This window comes from Amblyomma maculatum, chromosome 6 (assembly GCF_055883805.1).
Source record: "Amblyomma maculatum isolate TAMU_Amacu chromosome 6, ASM5588380v1, whole genome shotgun sequence".
In the NCBI taxonomy this organism is placed as follows: domain Eukaryota; kingdom Metazoa; phylum Arthropoda; class Arachnida; order Ixodida; family Ixodidae; genus Amblyomma; species Amblyomma maculatum.
This window is the reverse complement of record NC_139349.1, coordinates 68,667,647-68,684,572: the sequence shown is the minus strand read 5'-3', so window position 1 is coordinate 68,684,572 and position 16,926 is coordinate 68,667,647. Positions and strand designations below refer to the sequence as shown.

General features: G+C 43.9%; 3 protein-coding genes across 4 annotated transcripts in view; 1 reads left to right on the top strand and 2 right to left on the bottom strand.

Moving 5' to 3' along the window:
* Nucleotides 1-1,183: 1,183 nt before the first annotated feature.
* On the bottom strand, nucleotides 1,184-5,109 carry SdhD (succinate dehydrogenase, subunit D). The gene is made up of 4 exons (XM_084606891.1): nucleotides 4,956-5,109; nucleotides 4,659-4,799; nucleotides 4,453-4,588; nucleotides 1,184-1,434 (listed from the first exon to the last, which is right to left on the bottom strand). Exons 1-4 carry the CDS (start codon nucleotides 4,990-4,992, stop codon nucleotides 1,257-1,259), a joined length of 492 nt encoding a protein of 163 aa, XP_084463017.1. The 5' UTR covers nucleotides 4,993-5,109; the 3' UTR covers nucleotides 1,184-1,256.
* A 193-nt stretch (nucleotides 5,110-5,302) lies between these two features.
* Nucleotides 5,303-6,802, top strand: LOC146185964 (uncharacterized protein F54F2.9). The gene has a single exon (XM_084606890.1). It carries the CDS (start codon nucleotides 5,333-5,335, stop codon nucleotides 6,743-6,745), a length of 1,413 nt encoding a protein of 470 aa, XP_084463016.1. The 5' UTR covers nucleotides 5,303-5,332; the 3' UTR covers nucleotides 6,746-6,802.
* Nucleotides 6,803-7,810: 1,008 nt separating this feature from the next.
* Nucleotides 7,811-16,926, bottom strand: part of Ube4A (Ubiquitination factor E4A) — a 46,453-nt gene continuing 37,337 nt past the window's right edge. For both annotated transcript variants that reach the window (XM_084606888.1, XM_084606889.1), the window contains exons 17-20: nucleotides 15,032-15,201; nucleotides 13,772-13,865; nucleotides 10,461-10,618; nucleotides 7,811-8,040 (exon numbers count right to left, since the gene is read on the bottom strand). In XM_084606888.1, coding sequence (XP_084463014.1) covers nucleotides 7,932-8,040; nucleotides 10,461-10,618; nucleotides 13,772-13,865; nucleotides 15,032-15,201 — 531 coding nt within the window. In that variant the 3' untranslated portion in view covers nucleotides 7,811-7,931. The remainder of the gene's footprint in view (nucleotides 8,041-10,460; nucleotides 10,619-13,771; nucleotides 13,866-15,031; nucleotides 15,202-16,926) is intronic.

Sequence of the window (16,926 nt, the reverse complement as noted above, 5' to 3'; positions counted from 1 at the left end):
TGGGCACAGTAAAGCGCCATAACCACTGCTTCACCCCAGCCGGTTTTTCCAACAGATGTTCTGATGAAACTACATGGTTTCAATAATATGTGTATAAGTGGGTTTTAACGTCTCAAAGTGACTCTGGCTATCAGGGACATCAGGGTACGGACTAATTTAGGCCGCCGGGAGACCTGCACTTGCGCATTGGCAGCATACGGTATCTGGGTGCCTTTTGCATTTCGCTTCGATTGAAGCACAGTTGCTCTGGCCCAGTTCAAACCCAGGTATTCTGGCTCAATCGCAGTGTGCCTAGCCACTGAGCCATTGCAGTGGGTTGGTTTTTAAGGATGTGTACATTTAATCAGCACATAGGTTGCACATGTTTCAACCAAAGATTAATAAGACATGCGGTACGTCAATATCTGTAACCAAACATGTTAGAAGGATCACTAGAGATGATGGCGTGCTATTGTGGGAGGTTGTTAGTTCGAAACCCACCGCTGGACACCCACCGGTAAAAATGGGCACGAGCGTCCCCCGGCCTGGTGCTCTGCTTTTATAGGAGTGTACGCTTGGGAGAAGCTCCATAAACCCCGCTGCGCCCCCCACTTCCGCGGTGGGCCCAAACCCCAGAAAAGTTCTTAATAAAAATTCATTCAGTAGTTCTTTTTGACTAACTTGATGTCTGAGAGCAGGTGAAGATACATTCATTGATGCAACAGCAGTTTGATGTTTCAATGCAGGGCAAATGAATTTTAAAATTTCCCATTTTGTGGCCTCAATCGGGAATATTTCTAGGGCAAACTTTTGCTCTGTGTTTGATGCAGGCTAAATGTTTGAGCTTTCTTTTGGTCATTTGAGATAAACGGTGACTCCATCTGTAAACTTAGTCACTAGTTTAGCTAATCACAGGCACACGATAGGATTTGCGGCCGCATCTGGTACGTCATAGGTTGGCCGGCATTGACATCACAGACAGGTCGAAAACAGGCCGAAACCTATTTTTGGCTTTCTTTCTTAAAGCATTGCCAATAGATGTTTTCAAAAACACTCTTCAGCACCAGAAAAAGGCAACTCTGAAGAACATAGTGCAATTTTAAAATCAAAACGCTCAAACCACAGAGTTGCCTTTTACCTGGCACCCAAATGCTTAAACCTGACTGCCCGTTGCACGCGACTATCAAGAAATAAGGCAACAACATGCGGAACATTCTGACTGCCTTTATTTGTACCAGCTGCAGGAATATGCTTGCTTTCCATGTCTACCTAGATGATCACAGGGTCCAGAGCAGCTGGATTGCCTTGACAAGACCAACATCCGTGAAATTGAAGTAGAGCAAGCCCGTGAGAGCGGCAATGGAAAGAGCATAAACACCTCCAACTGCAACTTTGGGGATAACATTGCCAAAGAGGGAAGCACGGACGTAGTCGACCACGATTGTTTCAACACCCCTGTAGAGCACGATGAAACAGGCACTTAGTGAGTGACCACAACCAGAAAAGAGGTCAAGTTGGTCAAGTTAACAGCACACACATTTTGATACTTTTGAAAAAATGACTGTTGCTCTACATAATAGTACTAAGATACCCTGTCTGCTGAACTAGTTATGACCTCCAACTCATTAATAGGGCAATGCTAGTGTACAGGTAGCTCTTGGTAATTAGTGCAAGTAGTTTTTCGGAGCTAGCGCAGACCCACCCAAGCCCTCTGATGTGTTCCAGGCATAGCATTCCAGCATATGTCTTAGTGGCAGCCTTTTTAACTCTTTCCTTATCGTGCCCATTGAGCATCGTTATCCTGCTAACGACAACTTCACATGACGATTTTAGAGTCTTCCATGTTGCTTACGGCCACACTGCGTCATTTGGCATGTAATCCGACAACTAAAGTTTACTTTATAATTTTTTTTTTTTTTTCGTAGCCCCATTTTCTGGATGTGCTCCGAATCCTCGAATATTTGGTATATCTATTAGCCTGCTAACAATGACTCATACAGATTTCTAACCCTTCCGCTTAGCTTACGGATATGCTGATCCACCTGGCAAATGAAGTTTCGTTTTCAATGTTGTTGCTTTTTTCTCTCAAGACAGCATTTTTTGACCGCGTTCCAAAGGCACGGTAGCTTGTAAGCTGAAAGCAAGAATGATCAGCTCGAAAACGTTGCAAATGTCATGACTTTGCCCACTCTGCAGCTGGTTTTGACACTCGAAGCAGCAGTGCTGTCTTTACCGTCAGAGTTAAGTTTTGACAGCGATGACGACAAACCGAGTTGAAACATCGGTGTCCGCGAGCTGGTTAGTTTTATTTTCGTCGCTGGCCTCATTCTGTGTGTCCAGTTATCATTCTATGCCAAGAATATTATTCGACTTGAATCTTTCATTTTTTTTTTTAATACAGTGGCTAATAAGAGGCCCAACATATTCTAAGAAAAAAATTCAAGTTTTTTTTCTTGTTCAGGTACAAGTGCAGTATTACAAGTTATGTTCAAATTATTGTATGTAAGCAGTTTTATTCAAATAAACAAAAACGGAAGCAAAATTCAATTTTTGTAAAATCTTAATTTTGGCAATTAAAATTTTGTGGTGCAACAAATATTTTGTTTTTCAAACTTAGTACTATATAATTCCTATGCCTAGAGTGCATGTTTAGTTACTTCCATTTCATATGTTACATAAAATAATAAATTTAATAACGTTTGCACAAAGACTTCTGTTACAGAAACCTACAAAAAATGGTCATTCCCCTCATGATGAGGAAATAGTTAAATGAGTATCGTTTTTACTAGTTGCTACACAACAACATCAATTTTTTTTCTTCTGCAAACATCGGGTGCAGTTTTCTAGAACAACATAACTACCTTGTCTGTCTTGCCTCAGCAATAAGCTGTGCTAACTAGTGATGCAACAATGCAAAAGCAAAGTCGTGCAAGCACCAGCAGTAACGCGATTAGAGGGGTGTCCAAAAAGAAATGCCCCTAATATTCTTTTTGCCATCACTGTTTATTCAAAATATATAATACATTAACAGATATTACAGCTGCATATATCCTGGACCTAAATTAATATATAATGTGATCGCGGTTAATTTATGTGGCCACCACTGAATAAGGGTATGCAAGCCTTTTCTACAATAGCTTTTAATGCTAGAGCACTGGAGGTCCCATTTGAAGGAAAGAACTGGCATCGCAGTGACTGGAAGATTTTGATTTGTCAAAAGGGTTAGTGTCACGATGTCCCATGCACGGGACTGCCTTAAAAGAAAAAATTAGGAGGACACCTAAGCTTCGCCTGCGTTGACATCACTTTTTCATTCTACGATTTTTTTATACATCTGTCACTTGAACACTTTCGATCTTCATGGAACCCGATGCAGATTGAGGTTGTCGCATGGTAAATTTCAAGTGCAATTAAGCCCAGGCTTGCTTGGCTCGAAGCCGCTTCCTCAATCGCTCTTGAGTTTTCAAGCACATTCAAGAGCGGGCGTCACCGCCCTAGACGTCACGTAATGCACACGAAGGAATCTTCTAAATGATAATTCGAAACGGTCGTGTAGCACCGGATGCTTCAATACTTCTTGAAAACCAATGCAGATCGAGTTCAATGAGGATCGGAAGTGTTTGTGCGACAGAGGTATTAGTTGGTTGGTTTTGCGGAAAAGGAAGGGGTAGTATAGGTCTCGCTTCTAAGTGGACACCTACACTTGCAACGAACGGCATACAACCGGAGAAACATATGCCATCGGTTCAACTCCTTCTCGCAACCCAGCCTCCAGCTTGACTAGCAGATGGATGCCAAAGGGGAAACAAAATGGTGTGGGAGACTTGCGCTGCCCAGGGGGCGCCGAAAACGGTGCTAAAAAGCGCCCTCTAGGCATCTTCTGGGTAGTACAAATCCCCGGCGTATGCATCCGAATGCATGCACCAGGTATGGATCCACCGCTTTAATTTGTGATATGTACGAACTGCAAAGAATTTAAGGCACTTAAAATGCTTTCACGTTTGTTACAATGTGAAAAAGGCAATATACGACGAGCAGAAATCGGAGATGAAGTCGTGGCCAGTAATATGCAGTTTATAACTTTATTTTAGCTTTTACATTCTAGATATTACACTTCCACTAGGCAAGCGCCGAGAGAGCGCCGTAGCAGACGACGCAAAGCTGTCTCCACCTTTCACCCTTTCACACTCGCTGCGCATGTGCCTGGTGCTCGCGCTCCACGGAGCGCTGTGGCCACGCGGTGGGATGTTCCTTTTAACAGTGGACCGTACTAAACTTGCGCCCCTTATGGTTTTTTTTTTTTTTTCTCCCCCTTCTGGCGTAGCCTTATGGACCCGGCTGATATGCGGCTACAACATTTGTGAATTTGATAAATTATGAATGAACACTGTTCAGGAATTAAAAAAAAGCGGCATTACTTTTTGGATACCCCTCGTAGAGGCGCTCGTGACTATCTACAAACCTGCCACTTACCAGTGCATGTGCACGGTAGCGGTTATTGCGAGAAGGCAATCCATCACTGGGCTGGGGAAGATGAAAGCACCGGGTACGACGGCGAGCATAGAAGCGGCGAGAATGCGCTCCGCCTTCCAGATCCAGACGTAGTTAGCTGCAGAGTTCAAAGCAGCAAACGTAAACAGAAATTTAAATAGACAAGGACAATAAGCAGCTACACTTACTGTCCGCGGAGGCCAGCCGAACAGTTGTAATCTGAGGCTTATACGGCGCAAGTTTCTGAGGCATGGACGAAACCAGCGGCATCTGCTTCTTGACAATGGTCGAAAAGTATGCCCTTGCTTGAAAAGAACTGACAGATGTTCCTGAAAAATAAGAAAAGCGTATTCAGGGTGGCAAGTGAACACGGGCACAAATGAAACGAGGACGTAACGGAGAATGGTGTCTTGCAAATGGTTTGTGATGCAGCGAAAACTTCATTTTCATGCGTAGAAATTCGCGGTTAAAATTCTATACCTTACCTCTACACATTGCCAGACGCAACATGCTCGCAGCCATTATAAGTTCGCGGTTATACTAATGGGAAGTTGCAAGCTTCTTCAGTCCGTTCAGCCCGTGGAGGTCGGCCAGTCCTTCCGCCTGTCTCTGCAGGCTGGACTTGGATTGGATCGATTTAAAAATTGCCCAAATCTTAGATTGCTAATAATGTGCTATTAATGCCTGAAACGCTTAGCACAAAATCTAATTGTACACAATCATCTTTTAAAGCTACATAAAATGGCAAAATAAAGGCGTTGATGCTTGGTATTTAAATTTGAGAATGTGTTTTTGCCACGTCGTTTAGCCAGTTTAGCTTTTAGCACACGTGTTTAATTATCATCATCAAGGCTAGAATGTCATGTTGACGCTGTCATGTTTCGTTGTTGTAGGTTCGGCCCGTTCAAAAATACCGTATTACTTCGCGATTACTACCTTCTTCTTGTACAGTGGTGTCTCTGCGTGGACCCAGGAGGACCTTGAACTGTTCGACGTCGTAGAAGATGTGAATGAGAACTTTTACACGTTCCTCGGGCTGTCTCCTGATGTTGACACGGCGGGAATCAAGAAAGCCTACAGGAAACTCTCTCTTCAGTACCACCCTGACAAAAACAAGGAAGAAGGCTCGGAAGAGAAGTTCCGTAAGATTGTAGCCGTCGTAGAGATACTGAAAGATGAAGAGAAGCGAAAGAAATATGATGCAGTACTCGAAAATGGCCTGCCTGACTGGAGGCAGCCCGTGTACTACTACCGGCGAGTGCGTAAGATGGGTATTGCTGAGCTTCTGTTCTTTCTCGTCGTGCTGCTTACTCTTGGCCAGCACATATTGTCTTGGGCAGCGTACTGGGAACGCAAATTCGAGCTAGAAGAGACCGTCTTGGCCAAATTCAAACGCAAGGAACGCAAGTGGAAGAAGCTGACGCCCGTCGAGGATGAGATTCGTGCGTCTTACATTGAAAGCCTCGGCAAACCGCAGTACCAGGACCTGCTGATAGTTCGCTTTGTTGTGTTTTTAGGCTGGTTAGCTTGGAATTCGCCGACTCTTGCACGCGAGTGTTTCGTGAGAATTCAGGAGCGTCGCAGTCGTGCCGCTGCTGAGGAAGAGAAGACCAGCGACGACGATTCGTGCGACGAATCATCCGAGCGCGAGCGCAAGCCTAGGAGGAGAGCGCGTGTTATCCCCGAAGCTGGTGAGATGCCGGTCGGTGCTGGCAGTGCGATTTCCACGTTCGACAGCGGTGCGGCGACTACGCTTTCCGCGGGCAATGACAAGGGTAGCATTCGCAAAACGCCATGGAGCGAGGATGACACCGTTGCTCTTATAAGGGCTATGAAGAAATACCCCACCGGCACCGTGGAGCGGTGGCAGAAAATTGCCGACCTGCTGAACCGTAGCCAGGATGAAGTCATGGCGGTCATGAAGCAGCTGCGGAACTCTCCAGCCGCAAACGCTGCGCCGCATTCGCAGGGGGTGACGGGTGAGGATTACCAGTGTATGGACGAAAACGAAGAGCCCGACCTACCGCCGCCAACGCGTGCCGAGAGACAGCCCAAGGCCGTGCCTGCCGCACAGAGAGTCGCCGACTGGAGCCAAGAGCAGCAGAAGAGCATGGAAGTCGCACTACAGAAGTTCCCCAAGGGAACGGAGGACCGCTGGGACCGAATAGCTGAAGCCGTTCCTGGCAAATCGAAGGAGGAGTGCATGCTTAGGTTCAAGTTTCTTGTCGAGCAGCTGAAGCGAAAGAAGATTGAGGAGAGGTCAAAAGCTAGTTGACAGTGTGTGTGCATGTGCATGTTTTGTGTTGAAAATTAAATATATTTATTTTTGGAAGTTTGCTTTTAGCTTGGCAGAAGAAAATCACAGCATGTTTGTGTACAACCTTAATTGAGAGTCCCTACATAAGTGTGCATGACTGGTGTGGGTGGGTCCATGTTGGAACTGTAGCTCTAGGGGAACTGCTGCAGGTCACAGTCTTTATTATTAAGAGCATTGCAGTGCCAGGCATTCCTGATCAAAATGCTGGTCAAATATGCACAGGTCTGGGAAGTTTTAAAGACTACAATATTATACGACTAATAATTGACATTTCATCTTGAGGAAAACAGATGTGAGTGTGCCTGGGAAAGCATTACCATTGTTACACTTCCATTGTTACACATTGTTCAATCATAGCTGGGAGATGTTGCATGGCAGCGACTACTTTTGTTGAGCTTTGGAGGCAGTCTAGTCTTGTGTGTCAGCTAAGGTGATGGTGGTTGGTGCTAGCGTCTGGCAAACTCGGTGACACTTTTGGCTACTGTTTATTCTGTAGCATGAAATGTTGCTTTGGCCAGTGTATTGACGTGAATCATGCAGCTATTCCAAGCAGTGTCAGGAAAATGGTGACAAAGTTGCTGAGATGCAATATACATCTGTATTATCATGGCAGCCCATTATACTTAGTGGCACGGGCAGAGGCATATTATTTTTTGACTTTTGGGCAGCCTCACCATAGTATATGCATTATCATGGCTATGTGTGCTGTTCACTAGTAGCGAAGAGAAAAACTCACTGGAGAATGCCTAGGAATTCAATAAGACAGTATTTATCAGCTGGCAGCTCGCATAGCGTGCAAACACGTAGTCACGAGATGCAGTATCTGTATGCAGTGAGCTGCTGTTCATCTGATCGCCGTTCGATGCCATTTGACAATGACATGATGTGATGTGAAGGCTTCAACTATCATTGACTTCAGTGGCAATTGAAACAGTCTGCCGAATATGCTGTGAGCTACAAGACCATTACGTGTCACAAAGAGCACTTACAGTTCACATTTGGAAAGGCTACCTTTCAAGGCAATGAACATTAAAAAAAAAGATTTATTCTATTCTCTCTGCTATATATGTACAAGACAAAACAACAACAGCAGATGGGTAATAGATGCTATAGAAAACTTAACAGAAAATTAAACAAGCTAGCGTCACTGAATTCTTTTTGCTCTCCATTCCAAGATCTTCTTCTTGAGGTCTTCATTTGGCATCACCATCTCCATTGTCAGGGGGGATCGGTTGAAAGGATCAGTTTGATCACTGGAAAAAGACAAGCCACAGAAGATCGAGTTACGCTTTATTTGCCATCCGAAATAGCAGCAATCAGTGCAGTAAACAATGCAGCTTTAAGAATTTGCGCGCATTGGTGTGAACACCATGCTGTTTGTTTCTTCACCTGACTCAACCAACGCATGTTTGGAAGAAACACCGGCAGAAGTAGATTATGTCGGAAACATGAAACACTGATTCTGCTCCACTTATCCTTCAAGGGAATGGCCTGCTGCTGTTGTTTCCAGTTAATACACATTTCTGACAAAATTACTTGTAGGCTAATTAAAATGCCTCCAGTTCTTACAAAAGATCTCAAACTGTCATATTGAGCTGAATGTAGACTTTACTGTAACACAGCCTTGTTCGATATGTGCCCTGAGGTATGAACCTGTCCAAAGAGTCTTCTGTGGTTATTATTCAATTTGAGGAAAAAAATTGTACTTCGCTATTTTCTCTCGAGTCTGCGAAAAATCATTGCATATTATTAAGGTCTCTAATTTCCCGCCATTGCGTACAAAATTGTAGATTTACGTTTTTTGTTCTTTTTGTGGAATTTGTTTAGCATCCAATCCTTAATTTTGGTACTACTACTACTGTTGAGGGCATCAGCAGATACACTGAAACATAAATGGACCCCTTGCAAAAATCGTTAAGTAGGCTTTCCCACGCTGCTTCTTTCCCCAAACATGGCGTCACTGGCCGCCAGAAAAATGGCGATATAGACCTGAAATCGCATGCTGCTTCTACACAGATGCATGTAGTGGTTATAGAGCAATTATGCAAATATGTTCTGATGCATAAATGATATGAATTATGGCCATAATATAATGTTTCAATACACTGCTGTTCCGCCATTAGAGAGGAATGCAGCATAGAGGTGAAGCTGACTTAACATTTATGAAAGGGGTCTATTGTATTGCACACGGATATGATGCGACGGGGAGTTCGAGACCTCTGAAAGATTTTAAGAGAAACATGACTACGATGTAGTCTCAAACTATTGAGGCCAATTATTGCGAAGTAAACATGGACAGCACGCTAAAATCAAAGGATGCATTGACATTGTTTAAAAGGTGATGCTTGAGGTGCCTGCACTGCAATCGAGTGAAGCGAAGTCTTTAGTGTGTTAATGCAGGCAGTCTAGCAAGAAGCAGCGACCTTTGTCACAGATGTGCTGCCGCCACTTAGTGTTTCCAGCTGCCAGTCCTGTGCCCACTTGTGCTTTACACCTACTACTCAACTCGTCTCTTTCTCTTTCTCAGTAATCCACACAGTCTCTTTTTGGCTGGCTTCTCCTAGTCACGAAAGTAGCTACCTTGAAGACGGTTTCGAATATAACATGAGATGCATTCTAAAGCATTCTTTGATATCTTGCATGAAATACTGCAGGTTGTTTGTTCGCAATTTGCAGGATATAACATTTTCTGCTGCAGAAAATTAGGGAAGTGGATTTTCTCCATAATGCCATTTCATCTGACCACCTTGCGCTGACGCTAAACACATTACTTTTCCATATACAGTAAAACCCCATTGATATGTTTAAAAAAAAATGCCGAAAAACGAAAATGCATTGTCAGAGAAAATGTACGAGCCGAATTGCCTAACATAAAAAAATAAAAATAAATAGTTGAATGAGCTACAAAGGCATCCAGAATTGAGACTTTCTCCGCATAAAAGTGTAGATGCGTGGCTGTTTCAGGATGATTCGTCCCCTTACACCACAGGAAATCGTATGAACAGGAACGTATCAATGAGGTCCTACTATATGGGTGGGGAAAGCTAAAAAAAGAAGGTTTTTCTGATTACTGACAAAGCTAGGGCACTGCTCCTTAGCCACAGATGTGCAGCAAGCCTTTTTAGCACCAGTGAGGGTGACGGGAATGCAGTGAAAGAGTTTACTAGTAGTATTGTGACTGTAGGCTAGGCTTCTCTTCTAGGTCTATTGAACAAGATCATTCTGCAAGCCCCTCTAGAGGTACATCGTGGCGCTCGGTTGCGACAGCAGAATTACTGAAGCGACAGCGTTCGAAAGTGCCCGAACAGGAATAATTATTCATATTATACTGAATAAGCACACACAGTTACATGAAGTCTTTAACCAAGATTACCAAGCAGCACATCATTTTGCCATTCCTATCATTCAGCCAAGAAATGGGGGAGCTTCAGTGATGCACAGAAGTGTCAAGGGCTCTATATATGTCTTAATAGATAGAGATCCAAAAGGGTGTGTAGACTTTCCAGAGTGACTATATGCAAGATTAAACCTGCAAGGCTGCCTGGGAGTAAGCTACAACAAGCTATTCTTGATTCTGTTGCCACCACCTTCACACTGTGCCTAATGTGGGGCTGGCACAGTTATAAAATCCGCCTCCAACTGAATTTCTGAAGATGAAAGGTGCAGTTCCCACCTGAGCAGGTGCCTCGCAATGGTGGAACGGTCAATGGTGATGCCTGAGCTTGGCAGCACCACGGGGTCAGTCATGATGGTGCTCATGATCGGGTCCAAGAACTCCTCGGGGGCATCTCCGGTGGCTTCGTCTTCTTGCTTCTGTTGAGAGGCTGCCCTCTGCAAGTGTGTACACATTGTGAGTATGTGGTACACGTGCTCAGGCGTTACTGGACAAGCAATGCATCTTGGCGGTCCGAAAGGGGCACCGAAGTGAGTTCTGATTAAGGTTGCATTTAGCGGAAAAGGCTGTCGAGGACATGACTGGGCTTGTCAAACAAGCACCAAACGTTTAAATGGTTTCATTGCTCACAGTAGTAAGGAATCCCATGGGAGTTGGTGCAGGCGTCAGCCACTCTGTGTGGCAGGTACAATACCTAACGTGCCACTCAGGATATGTTTGCTTCAGTGTGTTCTCAAACTAGTGACTCCTGTAATTAGAAACAAGCCAAGCTAACTTTTTATTTTTCACTCTGGATGTTCACAATTTTAGCGCTTTGTATTAGGTCATGGGAAGTGCTAATGGCCACACACAAAGGAATTTTCTCACAAAGAACAGTGCTTGAATGCGCATAAAAAGAAAAGCATGGCCTAGTACGGACTCCAGTTCCTTGAAAAAGCCAAAGTATGTGTGACACTCTTTACAGTCCATTTAAAATTTTGTTTTATTATACTGCAAGCACTTGCATCTTATCACCATCAGTCTGACTACATCAATTAATAGGAGTGCCAATTACCACTTGCTTGAACAGCCAAATTCTCATAAATGCTTCGCTGCTTAGTTGTACACGGACAAAGGAACTGGACAAACGCTGAGGTTAAGCGCAACTGCGCTTGCGCAATAAGCGCAAAGGTTGCGCTTAACCTCAGCGTTTGTCCAGTTCCTTTGTTCGTGTACAACTAAGCAGCGAAGCATTTATGAGAGGATGTTCCAACTAGCCCAGTCTCAAGCACTTCTGAACAGCTAAAGCTGTCGTAACAACTGTGGAATTTCTCATACTATGTCACAAGAAAAGTAAGAACAATGGCAGAGCCTTTGGAAGTGGACTCTTCCAGCATTCCCCCAAGCTCAAGATGTACAAAATTCTACTCTGAGCATCAAATTTGAGACCGCAACTCTACAGTATATTATAGCTGAATTAGAAGACAGCATAAGCACAAGCATAAACAGATCATCAACTTGAAATTGTGAACCAGTGCTGAAAAATAGAAAGGCTGTGGTTTAACCCTGCTAAACCTAGTTAGGCGAAGCAAAAGTGTCATTTTGCTTTAGTTAGGTTTAAGTTTAGACATGAGCAGACATGGTTTTGCAGCGATTAAATTGCCTCGACTATGGAGTCAAGGATGCCGTCAACTACAAGAGGGAACACGTGATGCTGTATCTCCCGTCAAGGTCAAAGGTCAAGTGGTGGTACACCATAGGTGGTACCATGGTTAAACTATACAGCCACAGAGCGACCACTGCCTCGTTGAGGGTCAAGCAGCCTGCCAAGAATGTTCTCACAGTACATGGTCATGCATATCTTGTTCTCAACATAATTTTGGGTAATGCTTTCCTCACCCTGTACTGCAACATCAAGAATTCTACCTACAGGAGCCAAAAACCCACTCCTTTCTTTTTTTAGCTAAGAATATCAGTTATTATGACCAATTCAGTATAACCTCACCAATGCATTCTTGTTAATGCGCTCAAAATCATTAGCAATATAAAGGTGTCCCAAAGAGTTTTGCTCCTGACAATTTGAATTTCTCATAATACATGATATACAATAATATAATGTACCCTGATAATGTGAATTCCTTATCAGTGCGAGCATAATGATGTATGAGACATGCATCAGCAGTAGTTGCCTCGCCAGCTTCTTTGCAGTGCACAGGTGCATGAAAACAATAGCAGCCACAGCAATGAAATCTCGGCTACAATCACCTTTGCTGTTGTCACAATGACTATGTTGCCAAGTATCTCTTGGGCCAATCAGAGTGAAACTTCAGATAAGAAGTCTACAAACACCGACAAAAGTTTTCAGACCTTGCACCAAGCACTCATCACAATGCTTAGTAACTGAAAGTGGCAGTAAATGCCTTTGTGCTGTCTTTGCTGGAAACCATTCAACAAGGTTTGTCTCCTAACAATGTAATGAAGTATTTGCGGCACCCATTGAGTGCTAAACCACTGTAAACTAGAGAAGAAAACCTTTGTCCTTCTCTTTTGAGACCTTTTCGTCTCTATGAGTATCATAAGGCCATCACTAGGTGGCTGAGAAGCGAGCCCTGTTGCCTGGTTACTTCTGGTGAAGACTGTAGAACTTAATTGATGAGTTATACTTTTCGAAATTTTAATGGTTTTGAATCACAGGTTTTTTGCATGGCACACGTCTTTTTCAGAACTTATTTATTAAACTGCAGAATCACAGAAGTTGTTAAATAGCAAAGTTATTAAATTACAGAATGTGATCAAGTAAAACTAATTGCTGGGCTAGTTGGTGCATTGCTCTTGAAAGGAAATATAAACAGCGCTAACAAATACACGCTCACAAATAGGCACACAGGACAGGCGCTGACACTCCCAACTTTTTTCGAAACAATGCCACATAAAAACTTCTTAAAAAAAACAAATGCTCCTACAGCGTCGGCAACATAAGCATAGCAGTTTATGCCTTCCCTATCTTACCAAAATTCAAAAGATGACTTTCACTACCAAATAGCGGTACAGATATTTTACTGATACATTCCGAACCTAATCTTTTTATATAAGAGGCCTCTAGCAACACACGGGCAAGAGTGTCCCTGCTCCTGCCTAAAATCTTAATTTCTGTGAACTTCAGTTCACAATTTGTCTTGGGATCACAATTTGCCAATCGTGCGCTCAAGGCAAATTGTGAACCGAAGTTCACAGAAATTAAGATTTCAGGCAGGAGCAGGGACACTCTTAACTGTGAGTTGCTTAGAAGCCTCTTATATAAAAAGACTAGGTTTGGAATGTATCAGTGAATCATCTGTATCGCTATTTGATAGTGAAAGTCTTCTTTTGAATTCTGGTAAGATAGGGAAGGCCTAAAGTGCTATGCATATAGTATTGCCGACGCTGTAGGAGATTTGTTTGTTGAAGAAGTTGGTATGTGGTGTTCTTTCGAAAAAGAAGTTGGAGTGTCGGCGCCTGTCCTGAGTGCCTATTAGCGAGTGTCTATTTGTTAGCGTTGTTTACCTTTCCTTTGAAGTGCAGAATGTGACCTGCAATCTGAAAAGAATAATGCATACACTGTTTCTACGCACCTTGATTTTCTCGGCCAGCTCACCGACAGCTACCGAAAGGGCTCCTTGCCTGATTTTCAGGAGGACCTTCTGCGCCTGTGGAAACAGGTCTGGACTGGAGGTAGGGTCGAGGAGAAGGGAAAGTAAAAAAACAAGCATGAAATCCTCACACATCTAATGGCAGGCAAAAAAAAGTTTTATGTAAATTCCGGGGGTTTAACATCCCGAAATGACATACGCTGCGAAGGGATGTTGCAGTGGAGGGCTCCAGAATAATGTAGATAAAGTGAGGTTCTTTATTGAGCGCTGACATTGCACAGCACACAGTTTTTGTGTGTTTTGCCTCGAAGGAAATGCAGTAGCTTTTGGACCTTCTTCGCACCAGAATATACGCTATCCCTAGACCATGCAGACAAGTTCGCCAGGGTTCAATTATAATCAGGGTTCTTGGATGTAGCCATGTGCTTGCACTTAATGTGGTAGATTACAACTGTATGATAATTATTATGGGTGACATAGTAGAGGCATGCATTAACCCTGTAATGGACACATTCCTTTCAAGAAATGATACCAAAATGGTCATTGTTTGTGTAATATAAAGAAATGGCATCCTGGTTGCTGTAAAGCATAAAACACACCACAAGAAATGTTCTTATTTCATCTTGATTACACTTATTTGTGTTGCGTGGAAATGCAGCTAACATTTCATAAGGTACCCAAGACCATACAGGGAGAGCTTCTGAAACAATAACTATAACTGTAACGAAATGTGTGTCAAACTCAAAAAATGACCAAAATCTTCCAATCTGAAGCATTTACAAAAGTGTACAAAGCACGGAATTTCACATAGTGCTTTTTTGCACCACCTGCACCAGGAACACGTTTCTTCGTACAAGCAGCATATCACACAGTGCCATGTTGGTTCCCAATTTTTTGGTCTTCATCTTCTGTTTCACATCGTTCTCACTCAAGGACAAGACTTCAATATTACTAGAGTCGGTTGCATTGCCGCTTTTGCTCCAAGTGCCAAGTTTCTCCGTTCAGGCTAAGCAAAGCAATCATCCCTTCAGTATATATATAAAAAAATGCTTTAGATGGACCTACTCATTTTAAACCATAACCGGGGCGCCAGAAAGTGCATGATGAGGTTTAGTACAATGATTGCTACGAGTCAAATCACAGGTAGCAGAGCTACAGCAACCTACACAATTCACTCAGTTTGATTGTTTTGAGTGAAAGCATACAAATTTGCCTACGCGGCGATGAACTTGCTGCACTAACCTGTAGGACCGGCCATCTCTCGACACAGCAATGCAGAAAGCCTGAGACGTTTCAGAGTCGGTTGAGCCCAGGTTAGTGTAGATCTTGCAAATGTTCTGCACCAGCTCCTGCGGCTTGAACTCATACTCACTGAAGTCCTTTACCTTCAGGTTCTTCTTCTGTGGACCAACCTGCATTCACGAAAGCCAAAAGAGCCTTGGAGTTTGGAAGCGCAAGCAGCCTGAGTTCTGTTCGCACTACGTAAGCAACTTTACCAATAAACCGCCCCCACCTGACATCACATCGCCCCATACTGCAGTTTGTAAACTTGGTGCAAAATCTGGTGGTCTACTGATGGACTGATGTTGACATTTTTGCACCCAGAATGGGGGTCTTGTTCACAATAGAATCACATCATAAAGGTCCATCTTTAAAAGGTAGAGTAATCACCGTAAGGATCGTGCATAAATCAAGTTAAGCGATTACCCCTCATTGCAATCCGCTTTTTGCGCGAGTTTTCTGCGCATGCGCGAAGTCGTAGCGGTGACCGATGGATACACATTGGACGGCGTCGACGCCGTTTCTCGGCGCCGCCAGTGCACGGGGGCTGGCGGCACCGGGCGGCACGGTGGCCGTCACAGGCTTGGAAAAGCGATGCCAACCACATCTGCTGCGTACGGTTGCCACTCTCTAAGCGTGCCAAGATACAAGACGCGGTTTTTCAGGTTTCCTTCGGTGAGCCGCGGCCAACAACGACGTGAAGCTTGAATTAGGGCCACCAAGCGTCAAGATGTGAATGGCCGACCTTAGCAACCGACTGCGTACTCTCGACTGTGCGAAAAACACTTCGTTAAAGGTATGTATGTATCTAAAGGAAATGTGCATGATGAAAAGTATCTACTGGAGTTTGCACCAAGCCTGTAACCCACCAGTGATAGCCGCAATGAGCATTTGTTCGGCACGTCTGATGATGTATTTTGTCGTTTGTTTTTTTATGTGCGAATGGGCCGGGTAGCGCAGATATCACAGGTGGCTGTGTGCGTTAGACCGTAATATTTAGCATGTTTTATCGCGACTGCCGCCTGACTAAAAAGAAAAAAAATTGGGCGTTTGTTGTGATGCACCGCCGTTCGCGAGCCGAGTGGTTGAGCTGGTCATGAGGCTCGCGAATGGCAGTGCATTAAAACGCCGTATTTTTTTCTCTTGTTAGTGAGGTGGCAGACACGATAAAACATGCTAAATATTACGGCCTAGCACACACAGCCGCCTGTGATATCTAAGCTACCTAGCCCTTTCGCACATAAAGAGAAGAAACGACAAAATACATCGCCTTCAGGCCCCGGTGCAACTAAAGCAATCACGCACCGAAGAAATCCTCATTGCAGCTATCACTGGTGCGTTACAGTCTGGGTGAAAACTCCAGTAGGTACTTTTCATCATGCATATTTTGTTTAGATGCATACATACCTGTAGTATGTTTGTTTTTGCCGCTCGGAGCATATGACGCACTTGACACTCTTGCACGACGCACAGTATATTTTTTTAATTAAAGGCTCACCTTCGTGCACGCCAAAGCATCCGGATTTTGTTCCTTTGGAATACGCAATCAGATGCACTTCGTTAGGGAGCTTGATAATCGTCGTTTTCGTCCAACCATTTGCAACGGCAAGGAAACCGCCCGGCACAATAAATGAGTCTCCTGGAGGATTCATGCTCATTCACTTGCAGAGTGTATCGCTCTGGATGTAGAACAGGGTTGGTTCCTGACTGAGATGCGCATCCGATATGTAGGAGATGCACATGTGTCACCAAGTTGTTGATTCCGCAGAAATCGCGGCGGAGGCAGAAAGGAACGTTGTGGATCTTTTCACAACAGAATGACCATTCTCTGTGCACCGAGAACCTTTTCACCACTG